At 50.2% G+C, this 26657-nt stretch overlaps 1 protein-coding gene across 5 annotated transcripts in view; it reads left to right on the forward strand.

Moving 5' to 3' along the window:
- The window catches only part of Prdm11 (PR/SET domain 11), an 87240-nt gene that overhangs the window by 21229 nt on the left and 39354 nt on the right, over positions 1 to 26657 (forward strand). For 3 of the 5 annotated variants that reach the window (XM_050146999.1, XM_050147002.1, XM_050147003.1), the window contains exons 2-4: positions 13722 to 13846; positions 14175 to 14278; positions 14708 to 14970. In XM_050146999.1, the coding sequence (XP_050002956.1) occupies positions 13722 to 13846; positions 14175 to 14278; positions 14708 to 14970 (492 nt within the window). The other 2 variants (XM_050147000.1, XM_050147001.1) reach the window with 2 other exon arrangements.

Here is a 26657-nt window from a genome sequence, read left to right on the forward strand (position 1 = left end):
CATGGTGCATGTGTGTATATGTGTGTGGGTGCACGTGTGCCATGGTGCAAGTGTGTATATGTGTGTGGGTGCACGTGTGACATGGTGCATGTGTGTATATTGTGTGGGCACACATGTGCCATGGTGCATGTGTGTATATGTGTGTGAGTGCAGGTGTACCATGGTGATGTGTGTATATGTGTGTGGATGCACATGTGCCATGGTACATGTGTGTATATGTGTACAGGTGCACATGTGCCATGGTGCATATGTGTATATGTGTGTGGGTGCATGTGTGCTGAGGTGATGTGTGTATATGTGTGTGGGTGCACATGTGCCATGGTGCATATGTGTATATGTGTGTGGGTGCACGTGTGCCATGGTGCATATGTGTATATGTGTGTGGGTGCACGTGTGCCATGGTGCATGTGTGTATATGTGTACAGGTGCACATGTGCCACGGTGCATGTGTATATGTGTACGGTTGCACGTGTGCCCCGGTGCATGTGGAGGTCAGAGATAACTTTAAGAGGTCAGTCCACTCCTTCCACTGTGTGGGATTGAACTCATCAGGCTTGGCAATGAGGCCTTTCTTCACTGAGCTCCACATATATTTTGTATAACAACCTTATTAAGTAGAGGGTGCCTGTATCCACAGACCTAGGGAGGTTCAGGCACTCCCCCAGCCACACAAGAACTTGAAGCATCATGTCAAGCACCTCTCACCAGCCTTTCTGTTTCTTACTCAGATCCCACTGTCACCAGAGATCGTGCATCCGCGAGTCCATTGTGCTTCCACTTTGCACCAGGCTGTTCTGGCTGCAGAGGACACAGCAAGAAACAGAATAGATAAGATCTCTTCCTGGAGTCTCCATTCTAGCTGGAGAGACCGGGACCAATCTTATAAATAAATACTGTGCAGGTTGGACAAGGATGTGGTCTATAGAGGGCCCGGCGGGCGGGGCGGAGGAGCAAAGGGCTCTGCTGTTGCAGAGGATGCCCAGAGATTTGACACCAGTCAAAGCCTGGAGGGCTGGGCAAGCCACAGAGAGAACAGCACATGCAAAGGCCCATGCGGAGGCTGGGTGGGGCTTGGAGCTGTGCTAGGGGTGATGGGAGAACCACGAGAGACAAGGTTCCAGGAAATGGGGACAGTGTCCTGGTCACTTTGCAGGGTCTGAAGCAAGATGCCCCTTGTGACAGATTCTCCTTGACTATGGGACAGGGGTTGGACACTTTCGTTTTGTGAGATCAGATCTCACTATGTAGAGGAGGCTGTCATTGCGTTCAAGGTCTGGGTTACAGGTATGAGGCACGCATCCAGCTTCTGTGCATCTTGTAAGGCCCCAGAACCAGGTGCCTCCCCACAGAGAATGCGCCAGGGCAGGAGATGGTTTACGAGGCCCAAGTGGAATGCTGGAGCCATCGGGAGCAAGCCTATCCAGAGGGGCCCCATTCTGCAGTGGGGGCGGGCGAGGCAAGGATGACTGACAGCTGCTCAGAACAGAAACCTTGTCTGGACAGGTTGGTGAGAGTAAAGCGGACTTCCAGGAAATGCAGAGTGGCTGGCTTTCTGACATGCTGATAGGCACCCTGGCCATGCCCACTGAACTGCCCCCTTGACTGTGTCCAGCATCAGCCAGCTCTCTGAACCTCCAGCCTCAGTTGTGTCCACTCGTCCACCCACCTCTGACGCTGGCTTCCCAGACTTGGCCCAGTTCCCATAGGACTAGGACTCAGTGGGAGAGTCACCTCAGAGTCCTATTGCAGATCCCAGCTGTCTAGGCTTCTGGTACTAAGGATTCTGACCTCTGTCTGCATAGCAGAGGCTCCAGGCCCCTTTCTTTGTTTCCAACATCCACTGGATTGGCTCGTGGGACTCAGGAAATGGTGTTTCCCACCATTCCTGGCTTATATAGGAAGGGCCCAGCCGAGACACTGCAGGTGGAAGGGCTGCATAGGGGATGGCGTGTGGGAGGCCAAGGAGCTACTGAGCCTTTTCCTACGTCACCCGGGCTAGTGAACCCCAGTGTGTTCACTAGTCTGACAGGTCTCTGAGCTAAGGCTGTGTGTGTGTGTGTTCAGTATACACATGCCCACACACTAGCAAGCACATGTGAAGGCTGGAGGCTGACGTCTGGTGTCTTCCACTGTTTCTCTCCACTTTATTTTTTGAGCAGGGTTTGTTACTGAATCTGGAGTTCGGTATTTCAGCTAGACTGGGTAACCAGCGAGCCCCCAGGAGCCGTCTGTCCCCTCCGTGTCTACAACACTGGCATCAGAGGTGCATGGCCCCATGCCCAGATTGTATGTGGTGCTGGGAGCTAAACTCAGGTCCTTGTGCTCACACAGCGAACACTTCACTCGCTGGACATCCCACCCCTCCCCCATCTTAAAGTTTATTTTAATATTCTGGTTCTGGTCTCGGTTCAGTGCCCCACAGAATCACACCCTAGTCCTCTTGCAGAGGACAGTGGGTGAAGCTGGAAACATGGGCTTTTGGGAGACCAGCCCCACCCTGAAGCTCTCTGGAGTCCCCACAGTCACTTAATTAGCAGAAACTCAGGTGCTGGCCAAAGGGCTTCTTATGAACACCAGGAGACGTTCTAGTTGGAGAGTATGCCAGAAACTGAGAACAGGGCCAGAGATGTTTCTTATTATACCCATGTCCTTCTGCTCTGACAACTGGCTGTATGGAAAGAATGTGTCCTGTGAAGTCTTCAGGGCTTGGCTGTCTTAGCAACGGTGGCTATGAACTTTCTCACCAAAGTCACAAAATAAACACCTTTCATTCCCTTTGACCCCAAAGTGGGTCAGGAGTCTGCTGCCGAGGAGAATGTCCTGTATGGTGATAGACCTAAGGCCCAGCCCTGGTTGGCAGTGATGGCTCACACCTTTAATCCCAGCACTCAGGAAGCAGAGGCCAGCCTGGTCTACAGAGCAAATTCTAGGACAGCCAGGGCTACACAAGCGCGTGTGCTCTCTCTCTCTCTCCCCCCCCCTCTCAAACACACACACACACACACACACACACACACACACACACACATACACATGATGCCAATCTGAGCCACCTTCTCCAGGTCTTGCTCCAACCTCTGCCGCTCCAATTTTTACCAGCTGAGCAGTACATGTAGTACATTTTAGAAGTCCTGCAGGAGGGACCACCCTGGAAGGACCACAGTGTCCTACCAGACCCACCCAGCTGTGTTCCACCGATGCTCCTTGGAGGGAGCCCGCATCTGGCCGGAGCTCAGTTCCACAGCTGTCAATGGGTTTTTTTTTTTTTTTTGGTCTTGGGGCCCTTGCAGATATTTTGGCTGTGTTCTTATTAACATATTAGTTCACACACACAAAAATTACACATCTTACAAAAGCATGGCCTAAGATGTTTCTACAGACATACCCATGGAACCAGCACCCAGGCCAAGAAACGGAGCCCAGTTTTAGCCTTAGGATGCTGTTTTCTGCCTATTTTGGTTGGTTCCAAGCAAACTCTGAACTTAACCTTGGTACCACTTACTCTTCACGTAGATGCGACTGCATACCTGACAGAGGCAGTTGGAGGGAAAAAGGCTTTCTTTAGACTCATGGTTCAAGGGATACAGGCCATCATATTGGGGAAGGTATGGTGGCTGGTGCTCCATCTATGGCAGCTGGAGTGAATCCTGCTCACATCCGTGACAGACCATGTTATAGAGAGCCCTCAATGGGAATGGGTAAGCCTCTGGTTTTAGGCTCTCCCCTACACTGCAAAAAGTTCCACACTTTCTCCGAACAGCATCACTACCTAGGGACTAACTATCCAAAGCCATGAGCCTGCGAGGGTGCGGGCCTCAGGGGCATTGCAAGTTCAGTCATAACTGCTTCACACCACAGCTATATCTAGTTATCAAGTTCAACCATAGCTGCTTCACACCACAGCTGTATCTAGTTATCAAGTTCAACCATAGCTGCGTCACACCACAGCTGTCTAGTTATCAAGTTCAACCATAGCTGCTTCACACCACAGCTGTATCTAGTTATCAAGTTCAACCATAGCTGCTTCACACCACAGCTGTATCTAGTTATCAAGTTCAACCATAGCTGCTTCACACCACAGCTGTCTAGTTATCAAGTTCAACCATAGCTGCTTCACACCACAGCTGTATCTAGTTATCAAGTTCAACCATAGCTGCTTCACACCACAGCTGTCTAGTTATCAAGTTCAACCATAGCTGCTTCACACCACAGCTGTATCTAGTTATCAAGTTCAACCATAGCTGCTTCACACCACAGCTGTCTAGTTATCAAGTTCAACCATAGCTGCTTCACACCACAGCTGTATCAAGTTGTTTAGTTTCTTAACTTTCTATAAACCTCTCTGGGTTTCTAGTTGCTCTTCAGTGTTATGATTCAGCTATAGTGTACGTGTGGCCGTGGTTAGATACCTCTCCTTCTGTGTGGTATTCCATTCACTAATTGATTTTATTTCATACACTGGCACATGATTGTCACCTCAGCTTTCAGGAGACTGAGGCAGGAGGGTTGAGGATTCAAGGTAGATGATCTCAAAACCAAAAAACCAGGCAAACTCAGCGAACAGCGTGCACTCCAGGAGCTAGCAGGGCAGAGTGAGTGAGCACGGTCCTACAAAGTCTTTGCTTAGGATGCTTACAGCTAACCAGCGTTGATCTGATTGGCACACAGCAATGTGATGGGGGGGGGGAGATGGTTACAGCAAGCAGGCAAGTCGTTCGAAGTAGGCTAATAAAATAAAGCCAGGAATGCTTCATGGGGAAATACCAGCCCACATTGCCCCTTTAGTGGATCCCTCATCCATCAAAAGCACCCCTTTTGTGCTCAGCTTCTAATATGGATCCTTTTTTTTTTTTTTGTCAGCCTAGGGTTGAATCTAAGAGTCTATTGATAAACGAGAAGAATTCCTTTAAAGCAGCTGTTCTCAACCTGTGGGTCTTGACCCCTTTTAGGGCCAGATATCAGATATCTTGTCTATCAGTTAGTTACATTATGATTCATTATAGTAGCAAAATTACAGTCATGAAGTAGCAACTATTGTTGGGGTCACCACAACATGAGGGACTGTGTTAAGGGTTGCAGCATTAGGAAGGTGAGAACCACTGCTGTAAAGGTTTCTCCTGGCCCTTCCTTTTTTCCCCCTCCCTTTTGCCTTTCCTCCCCCTCTTCCTCATCTTTTTTCTCCTCCTCTTTTTTTCTCTTTTTCTTGCTCTACTTCTTCATGCTGAGGTCAAATTCAAGTCCGTTTCCAGATCTTCAGTTAGGATTACTTTGTTTGTATCTTTTCATATTGCTCCTGGGCTCATTTCCCACTCCACAGAGTTTTAGACTCTCCCCAAAACTGAGTGGAGAGTACAGAGTTCCCATATGTCTCCTTGTCCACCACAAGGGTGTGCGTGCTTGCTTGTTTCAGTTGATGACCTCACAGTGACGCCATCGCCGAAGTCCTCAGCTAGCGTGAGAGAGTTCCCTCTTGGTACTGGTGTTCTGTGGTTCACACAGATGGGTGACTGGATGTTGACCTGTATCTATTAGAGTTACTTCATGAGCAGTCAGGTGTTCCGCCACCTTGTCCCTTCCTCCATATTACTGTCTCCTTAGATTCCCTCTCTCAGAATGTCACATGGTGGCAATCGTACAACACGTAGCTGTTCCTCAGTGACCTTTCCCACTTAGTAGTAACTTCTATTTTCCTTCCACAAGTAGAATATGTTTCTCATGTCATTAATTGCCCAGCGGGATTGTTAGCTGCCGTTCAGCGTTCCATCCCATGGTCTGAGTGGGGCTTAAATCACTTCTGTGTGTTTGCTATCGTGGATTACAGTGTAGGGGATAGGTCTGCAGGTTCAGGTGTGCTGGATCCCGAGATAGAGTTTTCTCGTGCAGAGAGCTGGCCTTTGGGTTGCCGAACACCATCTTGGAACGCTGCTTCACTTCATACTCCAACCCATAATATATGAGCAGCTATCTCTCCTGACTCATGGCAATCCTCAGTGTCACTAAGATTTTAGGATTTTTGTCAGTTTACTAATGGAGACATGATACCGGAAAGGGCTGCCTAGTACCGAGAAAGATGCTGATCAGAGGCCAAGTTCAAGCCAAGAAGGGAAGAGAACTTTGATGGATTAGTGGTGTTTGCCATGGCTGCTGCCACATCAGAGAGTGTGGGAGCCATACGCTTGTCATCTCGGACACCCAGAGCCTGAGTGTTAACAAGCTTTTGGACTTTCCCACTGAGCATTTTAGCCGTTTGTCACCTCTTTCACCAATTGTTCATTACTTTTCTGTTGGGCGGAGCATCAGCATAGACTGATGAGAAGTGTTTTTCTGTTGGGTGTAGTAACTTCTGGGAAGCCCCTCCCCCAAGTGCTAGGGCCTCACCCATGATTGACAAATGGTCTACCTCTGACCTATAGCCCCAGCCCAACCCATTTTTTTTTACTTTGTAAGGTAATATAAAGAAATTTTAAATTATTTTTTAAACTTTTTATTGATTTTTTTGTGAATTTCACATCATGCACCCAATCCCACCCATCTCCCTGCCCCCCATATCTGCCCTCCGCCCTTGCAACCTCCCCCAAAAGAAAACAAAAAAAAATAAATAAGAATAAAAAAAATCTTGCCATGGTCGCTGTGGTGTGTCACCATTTTACGCAGTTTTGCTTTAAGTGTTCATTGCAATGAGTCACTGAGCCAGGTCGCTGTCTCTGGCTTCTACTACACTGTCGACACTGGAGCCTCTCCGGAACAACTCTCGAATATCCTATTGTTGCCCGGTGTCATGGAGATCCTATAACTTTGGTTCTGCATGACTGGCTGCATCACATACTCTAATATTTCTAAGACGGGGTAGGTGTTGGGGTGGGTCGACTGAGGGCCCTGGATCTGGGCCTGAGTTGGTCAGCCCATCCATTCTCCCGCGCCTATCACCAGGACCAGCTCTCCTGCCTGAGGCAGCTGGCAAGGGGCAGAACTCAACCCCATTTTTAAACATCAGAAAACTTTCACCAACTTCCTTTTAATGACCAACACACACACACACACACACGAACTTACTATGTTTCTTTGAACTCATGATTTTCCTATCAACCTCCCAAATAGCTGGATTTACTCTTAAATGATACTAACATTTAAAGAAGAACAGCTAATGTTAATAAAGTGATTATTATGGGCTAAACATTAGTGTGTAGACCTGACCTGTGAAACAGAAACGTGTGGACGATCAGCCATTTGTCACTTGTCAGAGTTACACAGCCTAGGTGTGGCTATGCTGGTGGCCGTGGCAGCAGGTGTGCTGGTGTAAGACTTCCATGAATTTAGCCAGGTGTGGTTATGCACACCTTTAATCCTGGCACTTGAGAGGCAGAGGCAGGAGGATCTCTGAGTTTGAGGCCAGCCTGATTTACACAGCAAATTTCAGGACAGCCAGGACTATGTAGATAGACCTTGTCTTAAAAAAAAATGCTTCCATGAATTCAGTAGTATATTTTAATAAATTTATCTTATAGTGATTGGTATTCTCTAGTAATCCTGGCACAGAGACAGGATTGTTAAATTGGAAGCTAACCTGTGCTACACAGCCAGACTATTTTGTTTGATTGCTTGTGTTTTGAGACAGGTCTCACTGCAGCTCTGACTGTCCTGGTGTAGTGATAGGAGCTGGGAACTCACTATGTAGACCAGGCTGGCCTAGAACTCACCATGTAGATCAGGCTGGCCTAGAACTCACCAAGTAGATCAGGCTGGCCTAGAACTTAAAGAGATCCTCTGTGATACCTCTGCCTGCCCAGTGCCAGCTGGGATTAAAGGTATAGTCTGCCATACTTGGCTTAGTGCCTCTCTCTCTCTCTCTCTCTCTCTCTCTCTCTCTCTCTCTCTCAGATAAATAGGTTTTAAAAATTGCCTTTTGCAATTGAGCAGCTGCCTGCATTTGCAGGCTTCTGTTACATGTAAATTCAAGGACTACTAATCATTCTCCCCACAGATAACTATTCAGGGGCTGGAGAGATGGTTCAGGGGTTAAGAGCACCTGCTTCTCTTACAGAGGATCGGAGTGTCGTTCCCAGGAATCACATCAGGTGACCCACAACTGCCTGAAACTCCAGCTCCAGGATAAATAAATAAAATATTCCACACATAAACATAAAAATTTTAATTTAACTCTTGCCTTTAATAATTCCAAAATGTCTCCATTCCTGCTCCTTTGGTCCACTATTTACCATCCTTCGTTAATGTGTTGTGGGGGTGCACACCAGTATGGGAGATTACATCCAGAGGATTGCCACAGGCTTGAGGCCTGCTTGCTTTACACAGCAAGTATCACTTCAGCGAGACCACGTAGTAAAACCCTGTCTCCAAAAACAAACAACTTAGGTTGGAGAGTTGACTCAACAGTTAAGAGCACTTGTTGCTCTTGCAGAGGACCAGAGTTCAAGTCTCAGCACCCACATGGTGGCTCTCAGTCTCCTGTAACTTCCATCCCAGAGGATCTGACACCTTCCTCTGGCTTTCATGAGCACACGTGGTGTGCACATCTTCACGCTGGCCAAACACTCACACATAAATTAATAAAGTAAAATAAAAAATTTAGCTCCCCACAAAACAACATCAAAATGGCTTGGGATCGCTAGCCTTAAGTCCTTTTGATATTCAAGGGGACATTGGAAGATGCAGGATGGATAGCAAACAGAACTGCGGGTTCTCATGGTGCCAGGCGTGAAGGAAGCCGAATGGGCACAGCCTCCTGATGCTCCAGCCCCCTGGCTGCCAGGCACTCAGGGATCCTGGCTCTCTGCCAGAGGTGAAAATGAGCTGCAGGCCTCTGGCCACTCTCGCCCCCTCCTCTTGGGTCTGCATCTCATTGCTGAAGGTTGCAGCAGGCTTAATCTCTGTAAGAGCAGACTCCAAGGAGCCAGGCTGCAGGGAGCAGTGCCAGCAGCTTGGCGTGCTCTGCGAGGGTGCTCTGTGCTTGGGCACAGAGGCCAGAGCCATATGCAGAAATGGCTTTTAGAGCTCCCCCTGGTCCGTGCCTTCCGGTGCCTGCCGAGACTAATATGAAGGACCTGGTGAAGGTCACCAGCCTGTGCTCTCTCTCCATGTAGGTTCACTTAGTCACATCCTATTCTCATCCCTGTCCCCGTAAGCCTGCAGCTGAGACAGAGTTTATTTCAAAGTAAAGGTGCCTGTGGCCCACTTCAGGGCTTAAATGTGCAGCACTCATACAAGTGAGGCTTGATCATGGCCTCCAGGCTGCTGGGCTTTTCTAAGAATGGAGATAATAGCCGGTAAGTAGATGTAAGGTAATGAGAACAGGGTTACCCTTTTCGATTTGTTTACCAGGGAGCCCAGAGCTGAATGAATGCTCCATCACTAAGCATCTGACATTAGATTGTTCTAGTTGGTGTCTCATGGGTGCACATGGGAGAGCATGGTAGACACAGGACGTTCCTGTCGTCTCTGACACCCAGAACCTGAGATCTGACACTCTGTTTCCTAGCCATCCTATTTTGTGCAAGTTGAGTATTTCTAGTCTGAAAATCCCAAATGCAACGTAAGTCAAAATCTGACATATCCAACAAATGATCAAATTTTGGAGCATCGGGATCTGGTAAGGAGTATGCCAGCATTCCAGTGTTGGTACACTCCCAGGTCTGAAACACTTTGGGTCGAGCATCTCAGTGACATCTAACCTGGGTGTGATTCTGTAAGATGCAAGCAAAAGTCACAGGCCTCTCTATTGGGAGGTGAGGACGCTGTCTGATGACCATTTCAATTGGCCTGTCTGTGTACCTCTTGTCCTGCGAGGTCACTGTGTCCCTTTCCCTCTGCACCTGACCCCTGCCTTCACCTCTGAGCACCAGCGAAACAAGCCCTTATAAAGTGGTACTACACTCTTTCCAAGGCCTCCCCTCAGTCTGTATCCCATTATTTCCTCGTGGGATGCCTTAGCAGTTATGATTATCCCTGGCTGGTCTATGAAGACTTCTTAAGGCTTAAATTGCAGGCATGTCCAACCTTTTGATGTTCCTACTGACGTTGTCTTCTAGAAAATTCACACTCCAGAGCCTTGCAAATCAGTTCAAACAAACAGACAGACCAAAAAAAAAAAAAAAAAAACCCGGGCTGGAGAGATGGCTCAGTGGCTCACACTGAACTTTCATAGCAAACCCAGCTCCAGGGAGATTTCATAACCTCTTCTAGACTCCAGGGGTACCTACACTCACATGTACAGCTTCCTTCTCCCTTCCTCCCTCTCTCCCTCCCTCCCTTCCTCCCTCCCTCCCCCTCCCTTTGTCTCTGACCCAACTAAAATCCATAAAATGATTTTTAAAAGATATATTTATTTTTATTTTATGTGCATGTGTGTTTTGCATGCATGTATGTCTGTGTACCAAATGCATGCCTGGTGCCCATGGAGGCCATAAGAGGGCACTGGATTCCCTGGAACTGAAGCTACAAATGGTTATGAGCTGCCGAGTGCTGGAATCAAACCTGGGTCCTCTGGAAGAACAACAGGTGCTCTTAACTGCTAAGCCATCTCTCCAACCCCTACAAAATTTTTAATAAGGAAGGAAAATCTCAGGATGTCCTAAGTGAGTCTATGGCTTTGTGTGGGCATCCTGGGGCGCATGCCCAGTAGAAGGACACAATGACTCGAGTGCTCCTACTTTAGGACTTACCGTCAGAACTGGGCTCCCATGCTCACGAATCTGATTCAGCTGTGCTTCTCACTGCCTCAGTGCCAGCCTTGTCATTCCCCTTATCACCCTCTAGTCTGGCTGCATGGGGAAGGAGAGTCAACAACAACAACAACAACAACCTCCCCAAACTTTCTTTCCTTGAAATCTCTTGAGCTGAGTCGCTGTGGGGCAGCGAGGACAGAGAAGGCCGTGCATTTTGACATGGGTCATTTGATCATGAATTCGTTTGGCAGATGTGAACCCTGCCTGGGGTGGGGTAGGGCTGAGACTAGGGTGCAGAATTAAAGGTGGTCCACTCGCATGCCCCACAGACTCCCTGGGAATGGAAGTCCCCTGTCCCCTTGAGGTTCTTGCCCTAATCCCTGGTGTATGTTTTCCCAGCCTCCACATGGTTCCTAGCATATTTTTCTGGCACCTGTTACAGGTGTTAGGAAGGCAATGACAAGCCACAGAGCCTGTGAAGCCATTTGTAAAGCCTGCCCTCAGGGAACTAGCCAGAGGCCATCACACATAAGACAGCTATTATCAGATACGACCAAGAGCAGTGGAGGCATTCCTAGGGTCAGTGGGCAGTTGAGGAGATGGGCAGGGACACACCTAGGTCCCTAGGAGCCAGAGCAAGGGAGCACTGTGCAAAATGGTCCTAGGCTGTGTGCTCTCAGAAAGCTCTAGAGTTTGTCAGTGATTGGCTATTCTAAGCTGCCCTTGTTGGGGTTGCCCAGTTATGTTCCTGATCAGCTTCCTTTTCTCCCTCCCTCCCTCCCTCCCTCCCTCCCTCCCTCCCTCCCTCCCTCCCTCCCTTCCTCTCCTTCATTCCTTTCTTTCCTTCCTTTCTGTTGTTCTTGTTTGTCTGTCTGTTTGTTTGTTTGCATTAGGGTCTCACTATGTAGCCCTGGCTATCCTGGAAGGCGCTAAGTAGTCCAGGCTGATCTCGAACTCACAGCTCTCCGTCCTCTGCCTCCTGAATACTAGGATTAAAGGCTTGTGTCACTATGTGCAGCTCTTGATCCGCTTTCTCTCCTGGAACTGTAGCGTCCCCCAAAGCTATTTGTCCCTGTCGTTTGCCACATCTGTGGTGGAATCTATCATTAACCACACTTTGTTGGAAGGAGAGGACCGACTCCTGCAAGTTTTCCTCTGACCTCCACACACGTGTCTGAGGCATGACCCCACTCCAGATTAAATTAAACAAATAGATTTACTAAAAGAAATGGGAATGCAGAGAAGTCAGACAATCCTCATTCATCATCATTCAGTTTGGCAGCCACGGCCAAGTACCACAGACATTACCACGTGGTTTCGGTCTCTGAAGGTTGAGAGGTCAAAGGTCAAGGTAAAGGTGCACCTATTCAGTTTCACTGGGATGAGGGATCTCTACCTTGCAGATGGGACCTTCCTGCTGTATCCTCACAGGCAACACCTTATCCAGTCTGTGTCCTCTTCAAAAAGTCACAGTGGGATTTAGGACTTTAACGTAGCCGAGTGTCAAAGGGCAAATGTTTAGCCCCTAACACCTGCCCCATAACTGCATAATGTGTTCTGGAGACTTGAACTCTGGAGTTTCTCCGGAGTTTAGGCTGCTTCCAAACTAAGGGCCTGTTGGACTCCTACCCGTGCAACTGCAGCCCGGTCAGCCTGCCTGACCTTGGGACAGTCCCTTCTCAGCTTCCAGCCCTTGGCACCCTTTTTCTCCGCGGGTGACTGGGGAACCGTAGCCCGGGCTCGGAGGTGGAGCAAAACCCGCGCTCGCACCCCGGGCGGTGCAGGTGGCGCAGGGCGTGGGCTGCGGTGGCCGAGGTGGGTGTCCGCGGTGGCGCTGCGGAGGCTGCTGCGGGCCGCGCGCGACCGTCCGCGCGTGAACCTGGGACTGTCCCCCTCGGCTGCCGCCCCCTCCCGCCGCTCGTGTCCTGCGCGCCCCGCGCCCCTCCCGGCCGCCAGCCAACTGCGTGCCCCCGGGGCCGGCAAGAAGCCACATGCCCCCGCAAGGAATGCCGGGCTGCCGGGCGGGCGGGGGGCGGGCCGGACCGCGGCGCCCCGCCGCGAAGGTGGGTGACGACCGGGGCGCCGCCCCCGCGCACACTTTCCCGGTGAACCACACTCACGGCCGAACGGCGGCCCTCGGGCCGAGGGCAAGGAGCCCTGTCCCCTGCGGTCCCCTGCGCGCGCCCCCCGCGTCCCGGCTCGCAGGAGGGGCAGGCCGTGCGGCTCCCCCACCCCTCCCGCCGCCGCGGGCTTTGGGGCCCCCGGTGGGGAGCAGGGGGCTGGTGAGCCGAGGAGCAGGGGTGTGGCCAGCGGGGGCCCCGGGGAGTGAGTCACACACACACTCTGCTCGCCCAGTCCCGGGGCCCAGCACGGTCCCAAGGCCGAGCTACTGCACAGCCCGCCGAAGAAGAGTGTCCGGGGGTCTGGCATGAGGACCGTGGGGAGGGGCTGCAGCCGGGTTCTGTGGTGAGGGCGGTAAGCATGCTCTGGGGACACTTCCCCCCCTAGAGAGAGGGGTGGGCTTGGAGTCAGGGCTAGCCCTGGCTGGCACACAACCAGCTCCCCAGCCCTGCCTGTACCTGCTATGAGCTGCCCAAGGGGCCTGGCTTCTTCCTCCTGGCAGCCCCTCACTCGGGGCCTCACAGCCAGCCATGCAGAGCTCGTTTCAGCTTTCCACTCCCTCGGTCCCCCCTTGGCAGAGTTTGTCAGGTTCTTGGGGGTCCCTTGTGTCCTTCGAACTTAGTATCCAGGCTGTGCTTCCCAGGCCTGCCTCCTGGCCTGAGCTGCCCCTGGGCCCTGACCCCATGGGGCTGGTGGCTCCAGTCGTCCCCAGGACCAGCCCGGGATAGAAATGGCATTTCCTCTTGGCCAGGCTACAGCTGTTTTTGTTGTCTGAGTTCTCAAGGGCTTCCTCTGGGGATGGCAGGGAGGGTAACCAGACTCCTAGGGACCCCTGCTCTCCCTCCTAGCCACTCACCCCTCTTCCCCTGTCTCTTTGATCTTCTTTCCTGTGCTGGTTCGGCCTCTGTTGCCTGTCCCCAGGACAGAATGACTGAGAACATGAAGGAGTGCTTGGCCCACACCAAGGCTGCTGTAGGGGACATGGTGACAGTAGTGAAGACAGAGGTCTGCTCACCACTCCGGGACCAGGAGTATGGCCAGCCCTGGTGAGGCCTGGGGGTGGTGACTTGAGGATGGGAGGGGGGTGGCTGGACTGGATTGGTTGGGGACCCAGGGAATGGCCACCTTCCTTACTGGGCAGCTCCTGGGGTTAGAGGTGAGCAGGAGTTAGAACTTGGGCAGAGTTTCCCAGGGCCCAGCTCTCAGGAATTCACATGCCCCACCACTCCTGCAGCAAGTGACCAGCGTGTTGGAGCTCTTTGCCCTTCTGCAACGCCCCCTGCCTCCTGGACAGGTGTCCAGCCTGTCTTCCCCCTGGGCTGGCTATCTCTGATGGCTTCTTGCTTTTCTTCTGTGGACCCTTGCCCTGGCCAGCTCTAGGAGACCGGAGCCCTCTTCTGTGGACGCTGAACCCAAGAAGCTGAAGGGAAAGCGTGAGCTCTTCGTGACCAAAAGCTTCCAGCAAGTGGACTTCTGGTGTAAGTGGAGTGGAGGCTCTGGGCAACTCCTTCTTTCTCCACGTGCCCCACCTGCCTCTGGCTTGGGAATATTGTGCCAGAGCTCCAGTGAGAGGCGTTCACCCGGGTACACAGGGTTCAGCCTCTCTTAGGTCTTAAAGCCCACAGATGTGCAGTTCCAGCTCAGGCCCGTGGCCCCAGAGCCATATTTTACTTGAGACAAAAGCCCCGACATTGGCAGCATGTCCTTCACCCCCCAGGGAGGATCATAGGTTATTGCTGCTGAGGACCCTGGCCTGCAACTGGCTGGGCAGGTCTAGGGCTGGAAAGTCTGAACCACATGCAGTGTGTTTATTGCTCTAAGTGTGGCCCCTAGGAGTTTCCTCAGCCGCTGTGTGGAATCTATGTCACACCGCCACTGAACTTTCCCTCTCCTTCACATTCCTCCAGTCTGTGAGTCCTGCCAGGAGTACTTCGTGGATGAGTGCCCGAACCATGGTCCCCCCGTGTTTGTGTCTGACACGCCAGTGCCTGTGGGCATCCCAGATCGGGCAGCCCTCACCATCCCACAGGGCATGGAGGTGGTAAAGGAAGCCAGTGGGGAAAGCGATGTGCGGTGTATAAACGAGGTCGTCCCCAAGGGCCACATCTTTGGCCCCTACGAGGGGCAGATCTCTACCCAGGACAAGTCAGCTGGCTTCTTCTCGTGGTTGGTGAGTGTCCCCTGTGCTATTCCTTGGGAGAAGTTAATAAGGGACTTTGAGAGAAACCAGCAGGGGATAATTTATGCAGGGACAACTGCTCTTTTTGTTACCCCTTTGGCTTATGGATGATGGATCTTGCTATTCTCTTGTCCCAGCCATGTGGCCTTTGTCCTTGGTGTCCAAGGGCCATGCTAAGGGATCCCAGTTCAGCAGCAAGCAGATTAGTCATCACCAGGTACCCAAGTATCCTCATGTGTGTATGTGCACGCGTGCAGGCGTGTACACGCGCATACACCCAACTGTCCATTCAGTAGTATTTACAAAGACCTCAGCTAGCTGCTCCTTCAAAGGGGAAGGTTTGTAGCTGAGGACTGCAGGACCACAGAATGTGGTATTTGGCTCAGGAAATGGGCATGCCAGGTACTGGAGGGAAGGTTTCCACAAGACCAACGTGGTTCCCATGCTTGGGAACAAATGGTCTCCTGAGAAGACAGGCATTGAACAAGCATGTATAACTGATTCTTGCCACCCGAGAGGGAGCACAGCACAGTTTGGCGCACTGAGCTTGTGGTACCTGGAACCTGCGTTGGAAGTGTCAGCAAGCTTTGCTGTTTGCTGTCTAATGACTTTGAATGTGCCGCTTTCTTCTCCGGGCCTGTTGGCGACACAAGGCCAACGCGAGCTGCTGGTGAAGATTCTCATTGGCTTTGCACCGTTTTTGGGGGTGTCATTACTGTAATTGCTAAGTCACTAAGGTGGTCGTCATTGCTTGATATTACTGCTGTTGGTTTGAGTAGGAATGGCCCCCATAGACTAATGTGCTTGAATGCTTGGCCCACAGGGAGTGGCAATATTAGGAGGTGTGGCTTTGTTGGAGGAGGTGTGTCACTATGGGGACAGGCTTTGAGGTCTCCTGTGCTCCCTGTGTGGCATGGTCTCCCGTTGCCTGGGGATCAAGATGCAGAACTCTCAGCTCCTTCTCCTGCAGCGTGTCTGTCTGCATGTTACCATGCTACTCAGCATGCTGATAAACTAACCCTCTGAAACTGTAAGTCAGCCCCAGTTAAATGCTTTCTTTATAAGAGGTGATCAGGGGCATCTCTTCACAGCAATAGAAACCCCAACTAGCGCAGCCTGGTTGGGTGTTTTCAGTCTGAGGCTTGGAGAATCTTGGAAGGGGGCGAGAACTTGGTTCTATGCACTCACGAGATGGGGAAGAAGATGGCTGTGGTGGCAGTGGAGGTTAGCCGAGAGGTGGCGGGCGGTGTATGATACATTTCCCAAGCCTGAGGACTGAGGGAAGCTGGTGATGTGGCCAAGCAGCAGTGTGGCTAGGTCAGGCTGTGGCGCAGAAAGTCTTGGTCTCAGGGAGGAGGCTGGGGAGAGGGTCCATGCCAGCTGAGGTCAGTAAGGGCTGGAATTGAGGTCCAGAGGTGGGCAAATCTGAGACTCAAGAGGGAGAGCCCTGAGGTTGGTGCAATGGGCAGAGTGCCAAAGTGAGGAGTAGGGGCTTTGAAAACCACGAGGAAGGATTCCTAAGACTGCTCATGGGAGAAGAGGCAGACAGTGGGCATAGGATGGTAGAGGAAAGCAGCGGGGTCATTCATACCACATCTGTGCCTCTGCCTGAGCATCCCCTTGGTGCCAGGGTCTGTGTCAGGACAGTTCAGATGTAAATCCTGCCCACATAGGCAGGAGATGGAACTAACCAAAAAATAATAAAAATACACATAAAACTATTGGCAGGTGTCAGTGAGATAAAAAGCTAGGAGAAAGTAAAGAACCAGGGGAACCCATGTGCCAGAGGTCAGAGGAGGTCTCCTGACAGTGAACTGGGGCTGAAGGAGGAGCACAGTCACCTTTGTTATGGTTCTCCAGAGTAACAGAATTTATAGAATGAATATATTTATCTGTCCATCCATCTACCCACCCACCCATCCGTCCATCCATCCACCCATCCATCCATCCATCCACCCATCCATTCATCCCTCCATCTATCCACCTATCCATCATCCATCCATCCATCCACCCATCCACCCATCCATCCCTCAATCTATCCACCTATCCATCCATCCACCCACCCATCCATCCATCCATCCACCCGTCCATCTACCCATCCATCCATCTTCTATCCATCCGTCCATCCGTCCATCAGTCCATCTGTCCATCCGTCCATCTGTCCATCCATCCATCCATCCATCCATCCATCCATCCATCCATCCATCTGTGAAGCTGATGTCTCAGCTGTTCTTCAGTATACACCAGATCCCTGAAGAAGTAGGCTCTAATGCCAGTGAAGGAACGGACTTGCTAGCAAGGCAAGGACAAGCAGGAAAAGAGCAAAAGCTTCCTTCTTCCATGTCCTTATATTGGCTTCCAGCAGAAGGTGTAGCCCAGATTAGAGGTGGGTTTTCCCATCTCAAAGATCCTGATAAAGCTATGTTTTCCCACTACAAATTAAACAAAAATCCCCCCACAGGTATTCCCTTCCATATTTCAATTTTAGTTAATCCCTGATGTAATCAGTTGACAATCGAGAATAGCCATCACACCACCAAAGTACAGGTTGGTGGTGGGGGTATCAGATGGGTGGACTTGTGCAAGCAAAGGCCCCGTGGCAGGAAGGGGCACACAGCATGTCCGAGTAGTAAACCTGGGGCTGGAGAAGGTATGGACATGTACCATGTGACTTCATTCTTTGAAGGACTGTGGAAAGTTTCCAGATTGTTTCAAGAAATGAGGAATGACCAGATCACATTTCCTTGGTGTTTGTTTTGCTGTGTATGTGTGTGTTCAGGGTTGTGGTTGTGTGCGTTTATGTGTGTACCTGTGTGGAGTCAGAGGTCAATGTCTATTGACTGTTCTGCACCTTATTTCTGATCTGGAGCTCACTAGTTCAGCCTGACTGGAAGGCCAGTGGATCCTCCAAGGGTCCTCCTGTCTCTACTTCTCCAGCACTGGGATTACAGGCGCATCCCACAGCATTGGGTTTTTACCTGGATACCAGGGATCAGCTCGGGTCTTAATGTTCACACAGCAAACCCTGTCCGTTGAGCAATGTTCCCAACCCCACATTAATGTTTTGACAGCAACTTTTGCTGCAGCCTACAGATCTGATTGGGGCAGAGATGTGGCATTGGCCAGGAAGCAGGTAGAAAGTCAGTGTGATTTCAGGCCTGCAGTGGAGGTGGCATGGGTGGAGAAGGGGAAAAGACGTGGTGAAGGGAGGACTGGCTTAGGCCTGGATGGGGGTGAGCTCCAGTGAGGATAGGATGGTTTAAGTAAGGGAGCCAAGTGTCAGGGACAGCAGTGGGTAGAGATGCCTTCACTTCCGAGGACTTCCGGAGGAGAGAAGGTTGAGAACGATTGCGACTCTGGTGATTGTCTTGTTGAATGGTGATGTAGCAGGCAGGTGGATGTCCAGTTCTGGAACCTGCAGAGGAAGTACGGAGATGTTACTTTTGTTTGCGGGTGGCTAGGAGAGGTGGAGGAGACCCAGCCTCAATGTCAAGGGACTTCAACAGTTAACAGTCCAAAAGGAAGCATGGGTGAGTGTCACTGCAGGAGAAGCAGACCAAGGGAACGGCCTGTCTGCATAGCAAGAAGAGAACTCTACGAAGGCTGCGGGGGCAGTGGCTCTCATGCTCAAGCCCAGGATGACAGGGCTCAGGAGCGCCTGTTGGATCTTGTGCCCACAAGAGCACTGTGACGGGTGAGCAGGAGTGGTAGGCTCAACCTGAGAATTTGTGCCCACATGGTATTTGGCAAATGTTGACAGCTGAGGGTGGGGTGTGCTGCTGGTACCTACAGACAGAGCCTGGGTCGGTGCTAAGTGCCGTGCGATGCCTAGGACTGCAACCTGCAACAGAGGCTTATCAGTTACCCACTGTGGGAGAGCACTGGAGCTGGCCACCTGATTAGCAGAGAGGTGGCCAGCAGAACAACTTCTCAGAAATTAGGTTAGAGCTCAAAAGTGGAAGAGAGAGATAGACAGGGGGATGGTGATTGGAGGAGGCCACTAGGGTCAGTGGAGCTGCTACTGCAGAGAAGTTAGCATTAGCATCCTTAGGGTCAGCAGGAGGAGCGCTTTGCAAAGAAACCGGAGCCCATATGCATCTGTAGCGCCTCTGGAAGGCTCCGGAGAAGCAAATGGGCATGGAAGGGAGCAAGTCAGCATATTTCCCATCGTCTAAGGGACTGCCCAGGGTAGGGAGGTGTGGTAGCCAAATCATGGCTCTGGGAAGACTAGTGTTAACTGCCAACTTGGCAGGATCTGGAGTCACCTAGGAGACAAGTTGTCATGCCTGTGGGGGGATTATCTTGATGGGTTGATTGATGTGGGAAGACCCATCTTAATTGTGGATGGCAGCATTCCTTAGGCAGGGATCCTGGACTCTAGAAAGTGGAATGGGTGGAGTGCAGGTGTTCGCTCCTCTGCTTCCAGACTGTGACGCAATGCAGCTAGCTGCCTCGCGCTCTTGCCCGTGGGACTTCCCCATCATATTAGACCCTGGGATCGTGAGCCGGAGTGCCCTTCCTTCCTTCAGTTGGCCTTGTCAGAGAATTTTATAGCAGAAACGAGAGTAAGATAGGTCCCATAGTGCCTCATCCTCGTCCCCGGAACTCGTGGCTTTTTTGTTGGTAGAAGGTGCTAGCATCCGTGGTTATGGTGAGCGTTTTGAGTCAGGGAGATGATCTTAGGTTTTCTGACTGGGTTCAAGGTAATTACAAAATTCTTCCATGAAGGGAGACAGGAGGATCAGGGTCAAATCAGATGTGGGGACGTGGTCCCTACTGGCCTTCCAGAAGTAGAAGAGGCTGAAAGATAGATGTTAGGTCAAAGCTCACCGAGGTGCCTATTAACACATCGGAGCAGACTTGGCTGCTGTCTCCCTCAGTCCCTACCTGTTACAGGGTCCTCCTGACTGGTATACCCTATCCTCTACTCTGAACTATCCAGCCCCGGGCCTGGGCTGGCCTCCTTTCCCCTGCTTCTCTTCTCTATATAACCCAGCCATTTTGACTAAGTGGTCCTTTTGGTCTCTTGGTTTCCTGGCTCGTTCCTGGCCTCTTGGTTCCTGATTCCTCTCTCTTCCTCTCTTGGCCTACCCCTTCAGTCCGGACCCTTCTAGATGCCTCTGCCTGTGATCTGTAATAAAAACTTCGACCCCTTCAGAGCAGTCATGCCCTCCTTTTATCTGTTTCTCCATTTGGGAGGCAGGGATGCTGGTGGCCTATAGATGTGGAGAAAATAAGACAGGCTCTTGATGGAAGAGTTCTGAGCTCTAGAATTGTAAAAGAATACATTCGCTTTGTTCAAAGTGTGTACATGCGTGTTTATGTGTGGGTGTTTGTTTTCCTGCAGCAATAGGAAACGTAGACTAATGGTGGATGCCTGTGGGTCAGGGACAGCTGCTAAAATATGCAAGGTGGTAGATGGCTGGGCTGCATGGCAGGAATATGCAGGGTGGTAAATGGCTGGGCCACATGGCAGGGATATGCAGGGTGGTAGATGGCTGGGCCGCATGGCAGGAATTTGACTTTCAGAATCTCAAGAAGTGAGTGATACCAAATCTGGAAGAGAAGAGGTGGTCAGAAAGGCTCAAGAAAGCAAGAATGTGTGTGTGTCCCACATATGCCAGGGGCTGCTTTTTGGACCCCAGTGAGAAGCCCAGGGAGCAGCTCGGCCTACTTAGATGGTAAATCAGAAAGGAAAGAGAAGATCTGAACCGTGATACTGATTTGGGGCTGGATTCTGGAAACCCTGCATCGTAAATAAACTGCACTCATTCATCAACTCTGGTTCCCAAGCGTTCCTTGCTCTTATCTTTTTCTTGACCTTTTTCCTGGTTTTCGAAGCCCTGCCCCCATGTTTGCAGTTGCAGAGATGGCTCTATTGCTAAATTCTTACTGCACGGGCATAAGGACCTGAGTTTGATCCCCAGAGCTCATGTAAGAAAGCACGCTGTGGTGGCTCCCTCTTGTAATCCCAGCACTGGGGAGGTGGAAGCAGGAAACTCGCTGGGCTTTCCTGGTTAGCCACTCTAGTCAATGAGTGAGCTCCGGGCCAGTGAGGAACTCTGTCTCAAAAAACAAAACAAAACAAAACAAAACAAAAAAACAAAGGTGGAGTGGTCTTGTATAACAACACTCCCATGGGAACGGAGCCTGATCATAGCAAACACAACCCTTAGTGTTCAGTGAGCCACTCATACCTAGCCAGGTGTGGACTCAGCACTGCGAACACTGCTCATGCCTCTGCAGTGTGCTTCCTGCGGAACAAAGCATCGCCATTCTGCTGGGCGTGAGATATGGCCCACTGCATACCAAACTGAGCAGCTAGGTGGGGCTGCACTGGGCTTTAGGTCTGTTACTGTCTGGCTACAGAACCTGCCTCATCTCTCTCCTCTTGGTCTTCTCCACTTCCCTGCCTTCTGTGCCCTTTCCTTCCTGCTTCTCTGATTGGATCTTTTCTCCTCTTTCTTGCTCAGCATCAGTTCCCTCTCAGAGTCTTCTCAACTGGAGAACTGGCTTCACTGTGTGCTGACGACAAGTGAGGCCCTGGGTTCACAGGGATGGAAGGCCACTCTCCACTGCTGTGCTGTCCTGGCATGAGTTGTACACTCAGTTCTGACTGCTTTGACATGATACACCCTTTCCTCTGCTCTCTCAGCCCAATGGAATTTATCCTGCTGTAAATGATGGATCAAACTCCCCCCACTCCCAGATTCTGCAGGCCAGGACAATGCTGCAGGCACAAGGTGCTTAGAGACACTGTGTAGCCCTGTGGTTTGGAAAAGAGGCAGAAAAAAGAGGAGCCAGCAAAGGCTTCTATTTTAAGTTTTTTTCTTTTTTTTTTTTTTTTTTGTCCAGTCCATGTTTTGTTCCAGAGAGGATTTAGGGCAGCCTAGCAAGGTGTGTAAAATAGACCACAGTGGGGTATTACAACTGAGAGAGAGAGAAAAAAGAAAAGTGGGGTCTCATGATGGTGCCAGGAGCTAGCAGGCGAGGCCTCAGGGGGCTCAGAGAAGCACAGAACCTCAGGCTTGTCCAGTGAGTAAGGAGCAAACATTTGAGACAAACTGGAGTGTGTGTGTAGGAGTGTGTAAAGGTGAGCAAGTGCTATGCATGTGAGTGTGTGTGAGTGTGTGTGTGTGCATGTGTGTGTGCGTGGGTGTGTGGGTGTGTGCCTGCGGAGGCCAGAGCTTGACTTGGCTGTTTTCCTCGGCTATATATATATATATATATATGTGTGTGTGTGTGTATATATGTAGCCAGGCGTGTCTCCCGTGTGCGGTGCTTCTGTCACCTCTCCGGGCGTGTTTCACGTGTGCAGTGCGTCTGTCACCTCTCCAGGCGTGTCTCCCGTGTGCAATGCTGTCTTGTCGCTACTTCACATTCAGATTTCCCCAGCTGCATGAGTAATACCCTTAATGAAGGCCCTTGCCTGGAGACCATGCATTTTGCCAACAGCAGTGTTGCATCTTTCTCATTGCAGGGTATTGGAAGGGGAAGGTAGCATCAGAAAGAAATTTGCCCGTAGAGTGACTAGAGTGAGGAACCCTTGCTCCACACAGTTGAGACCAACAAAATCATTTGAATGTGACACACTGTAGCTTCTTAGGTAGTGTTTCTGGTAGAATCTCTAAATACCTAGGTTCTCTGGGGTTGGGATGCTCACAACTTTGCACACCTTTGCTTGCCATACTTGAGCACTCTCTCTCTTTCCCCTCTCTGTCTTTCCCTCTCTCTCTGTCTTTCTCTCTGTGTGTGTCTTTCCCTCTCTCTCTCTATCTGCCTCCCCCCTCTGTCTTTCTCTCATGCGCGTATGTACTATGTGCATGTGTATTTATGCAATATTGTGCATGCCTGTGGAAGCCTGCAGCAGACATACTGTTTTCTGCAGTAGCTTTCCACTTCATTTAATGACACAGGGTCTCTTGCTAAATCTACAGCTAGCTTCGCCTGGGATTCCCTGTCTGCTCCTGAGTCCTGCCTTGCCTGCCCAGCTTTTACACTCTTCGAATCTGTGCTGCAAGCACTTTGTCCACTGAGCCAATTCCCTAGCCCCAATGATCTCTCTGTTTCGCCCGTGTTTGTGTCTGACTTTGAGGGGACATCATTGGTTACTATTGCTATTACTTTCTGGAGTTTTGTCGGAAAGGAGTATTTGTATACTTAGACAGTGTGCATCTGTCCTTTGGTCACTGTGTAGTAACAAGCCGTAGGAACTGATGGTGCAAAGTCAAATCCTCTGTGACACCAGCTACCTCAGTGTTATGAGACATGGCCAGTTAGTATTTTGTAAAGGGCCAGATAGGCAATGCCCCCTTTGTGGGTCACAGTGTCTCTTGCAAGGACAGATGTCCTTAGGATGGTGCTCTGTCCTGATTAACCCAGAATGTACTCAGGTCACCTCTCCCCAGCACCTCAGCTTTGTGACACAGTATCTGTGCAGACTGCAGAGGTGCCAGGATGTGGCTCACTGCTGTCGCTCTGTCTGGGAAACCCTTCTACGCTGCAGCATGGTGCCCATATTAACTTTGCTTTTCCTCTTCTGTTACTTCTAGGACAGGCAGCTTCTTCTAGATCTCTTTCCATCCTTGCTCAAGGTCCTTCCTGCTCCAAACCATCTTTGCCAGTCCTGAGGTCAACTGTAGCACCTTGCTTCCCCAGGAGCCCACTCCTCACCCTGAAGAAGAGGTGGATAGTTGGTCCTGAGACTGATTCAGTGGGGTCGGGTGCCTTTCCCTGGCAGAACCATGGGTCTCTCAAGGGGACGTTCTGTGTAGAGTGGCCAGAGGGCTCAGAACAGTTCAGGTCCTGGCTCTTCACCTGGATGGAAGTGTGGCTTTGAGTCTATGGTCCTTTCTGTCTGTGCTCGCGCTTCCATGTATGAAACAAGCACACAGCCTTGTAGATACCCTGGAGTTAGGAGTATTGAAGCCCAGTGGGCCGGGTGACAGGTGACAGGTGATTGTCCTCGGCCAACTTCACATGGTTTGGGGAAGGGCTAGAGAGTGTGGATATATTGGACTTGGATGTAAGACCTAGGTGCGAACAGGCTTCATTTACCACCTCTCCAGGGCTTTTATTGTTATTATTATTTAATTTTTTATTATTCTCTCATATATTACATCTTAGCTGCACCACATTCTCAGTAACCAAGAGATGAGGGACACCATAATCCCCATCTTTGCCAACAAGAAGGACCTGCCCAATACCCCACATTGGGCATCATTATGTAAACAGAGACTACTCTTTCATTTCCTGGCCATCCAGACCTGAATAATCACACAAAAACTATATTAATTACAACACTATTTGGCCGATGGCTCAGGCATATCTCTAGCTAGCTCTCACATCTTAAATTAATCCATTTCTGTTTGTCTATATATTACCACATGGCTTTGGTGTTACCTCATTTTCTATATGTCTTATTTCCTCAGTGACTGGCTGGTGTCTGCTTGACTCCACCTACTCTCTCTGTATATCTCTGTTTGGATTTCCTGCCTGGCTTTACTCTGCTAAGCCACTGGCCAAAACAGTTTTATTCATCAACCAATAAAAGCAACACATATAAAGAAGGACATCCCACATCATACCCTGTCCACAGTTTCTTCTCCCTGCCCTCCTCCTCCCTTTTTCTCCCTCTCTCCCCTTCCCTGTAGATCTATGCCCCCTCGGTCTCCTCTCAGAAAAGAGCAGGCCTCCCAGGGAATCAACCAAACATGGCACAATGTGCTACAATAAGGTGAGGTGCATACCATCAAATCAAGGCTGGACCAGACAAACCTGTAGGAGGAAAAGAGTCTCATAAACAGGCAAAAGTGTCAGCAACTGCCCCCACTCTCCCTGTAGAAATCCCACAAGAACACCAAGTTACACAGCCATAACATATACATAGAGAACCATACAGGTTCTCTGATCTCTGCAAACCCCCATGAGTTCTGGTCAGTTGATTCTGTGGGCCATGTTTTCATGATGTCTCTGGCCTTCTGGTCCCTCTGATCCTTCCTCCCCGCCCCACAGGACTCCCCAAGTGCCACTTAATATTTGGCTATGGGTCTCTGCGCCTGCTTCCATCAGTTGCTGGATGAAGTCTCTCTGGTCTCTGATGATTCTGCTAGGCTCCAGTTCCAGAACACTCTGCAGCAGGGCAAACTAGCTTGAAGGTTTTGTGGCTGGGTTGATGTTCCAACCCCTCAACTTGAGGCCTTGCGTGGTTAAAGAAGCTGGCCAATTCAGGCTCTGTGTCCCCCATGACTAGGAGTATTTCACAGGGTTACTCTGTGTCCCCCATTACTAGGAGTATTTCATAGGGTTACTCTGTGCCCCCCATTACTAGGAGTATTTCACAGGGTTACTCTCGTAGATTCCATGGGGTTTCCATCACACTAGATTTCCACCTCGCCCCAAAATGCCTCCCAGTTCCAGTAGTTTCTCCCAATATTTTCTCCCCTCCCCCAGTTCATTCCTCCTGTTCCCAACCCCACCCACCTCAAGTCCATCCACAAAACTGTTTTGTTTCCTCTTCCCAAGGAGATCCATGCACCCACCCTTTAATTCCTCTTTGTTACTTAGATTCTCTAGGTGTGTGGATTATAGCATGATTTTCTTTTACTTTATGGCTAATGTCCACTTACGAGTGAATACATACCATGTTTGTCTTTCTGGGTCTGAGTTACCTCACTCAGAATGATTTTTATCTAATTCTATCAATTTGCCTGCAATATTTCATGATATCATTGTTTTTAGGCTGAATAATACTCATTGTGTAAATGTACTACTTTTTCTTTATCCATTCTTTGGTTCAAGGACATCTAGGTTGTTTCCAGTTTCTGTTTTTTATGAATAAAGCTTCTGTGAACATAGTTGAGCAAGTGCCCTTGTGATAGGATGGAGCATCCTTTGGGTATAAGCCCAAAGTGGCATAGCTGGATCTTGAGGTATGTCCCTATTAAGTATTTTTTTTTTTAAGACATTCTGTTGTTTATGGCAGTGAATGCACAGAAGTAAAGAAACTGGTGGCAGTTCTAGGAAGAATCTGAAATCACCAAACTCCCAGAGGCAGAGACAGAAAGGCAGACAGTTGCTGAGAGCCGGAACCCAGGGAAGCAAAGCACTGCCAGGTGCTTATCATATAAGACAACAGGTCCTTGAGGTATCACAGAGCTCCGGGCCTGGACTACACAGTGCTGTGTCAGAGCTGCCGAGGGCAGTGTGGACACTTGGTGGAGTCACAGTAACAATGACCATTAAGGCAGAAGCAGCAAGAACCCTAGGCAATGGGCACGGGCTGTGCTGATGTCTTGTGGTATGTACTTCTTCCCAGATGCATCAAGAGCTATCTTTTACACATACACAGTGGGTGTGCCAGTCAGGCCTCAGTAAGATGTTTTTACAAAAAGGAATCTGGTAAGAAGAAGATTTAGAGCAGCAAAAGGAAGTACTCATTGCTTATTGAAAGGACAGTGGACTAAACTTCTGAAACTGTAAGCAAGTCCCCAAGGAAATGCCCTCTATTGTAAGAGTTGCGTTAGTCATGGTGTCTCTATAGCTACAGCATAGTGACTAAGACAGACGTTCGTACCAGAGACTGGGGCGTTGCTGTGACAGGCCTGATGATGCTGTTTGTTGGAGGAATATAGAAGACTTCGGGACTTTGGACTAGGAAAGCCGTTGGATGCTTTAAG

This window comes from Alexandromys fortis, unplaced genomic scaffold (assembly GCF_014885135.2).
Source record: "Alexandromys fortis isolate MF-2015 unplaced genomic scaffold, M_Fortis_MF-2015_v1.1 scaffold_12, whole genome shotgun sequence".
Classification (NCBI taxonomy): domain Eukaryota; kingdom Metazoa; phylum Chordata; class Mammalia; order Rodentia; family Cricetidae; genus Alexandromys; species Alexandromys fortis.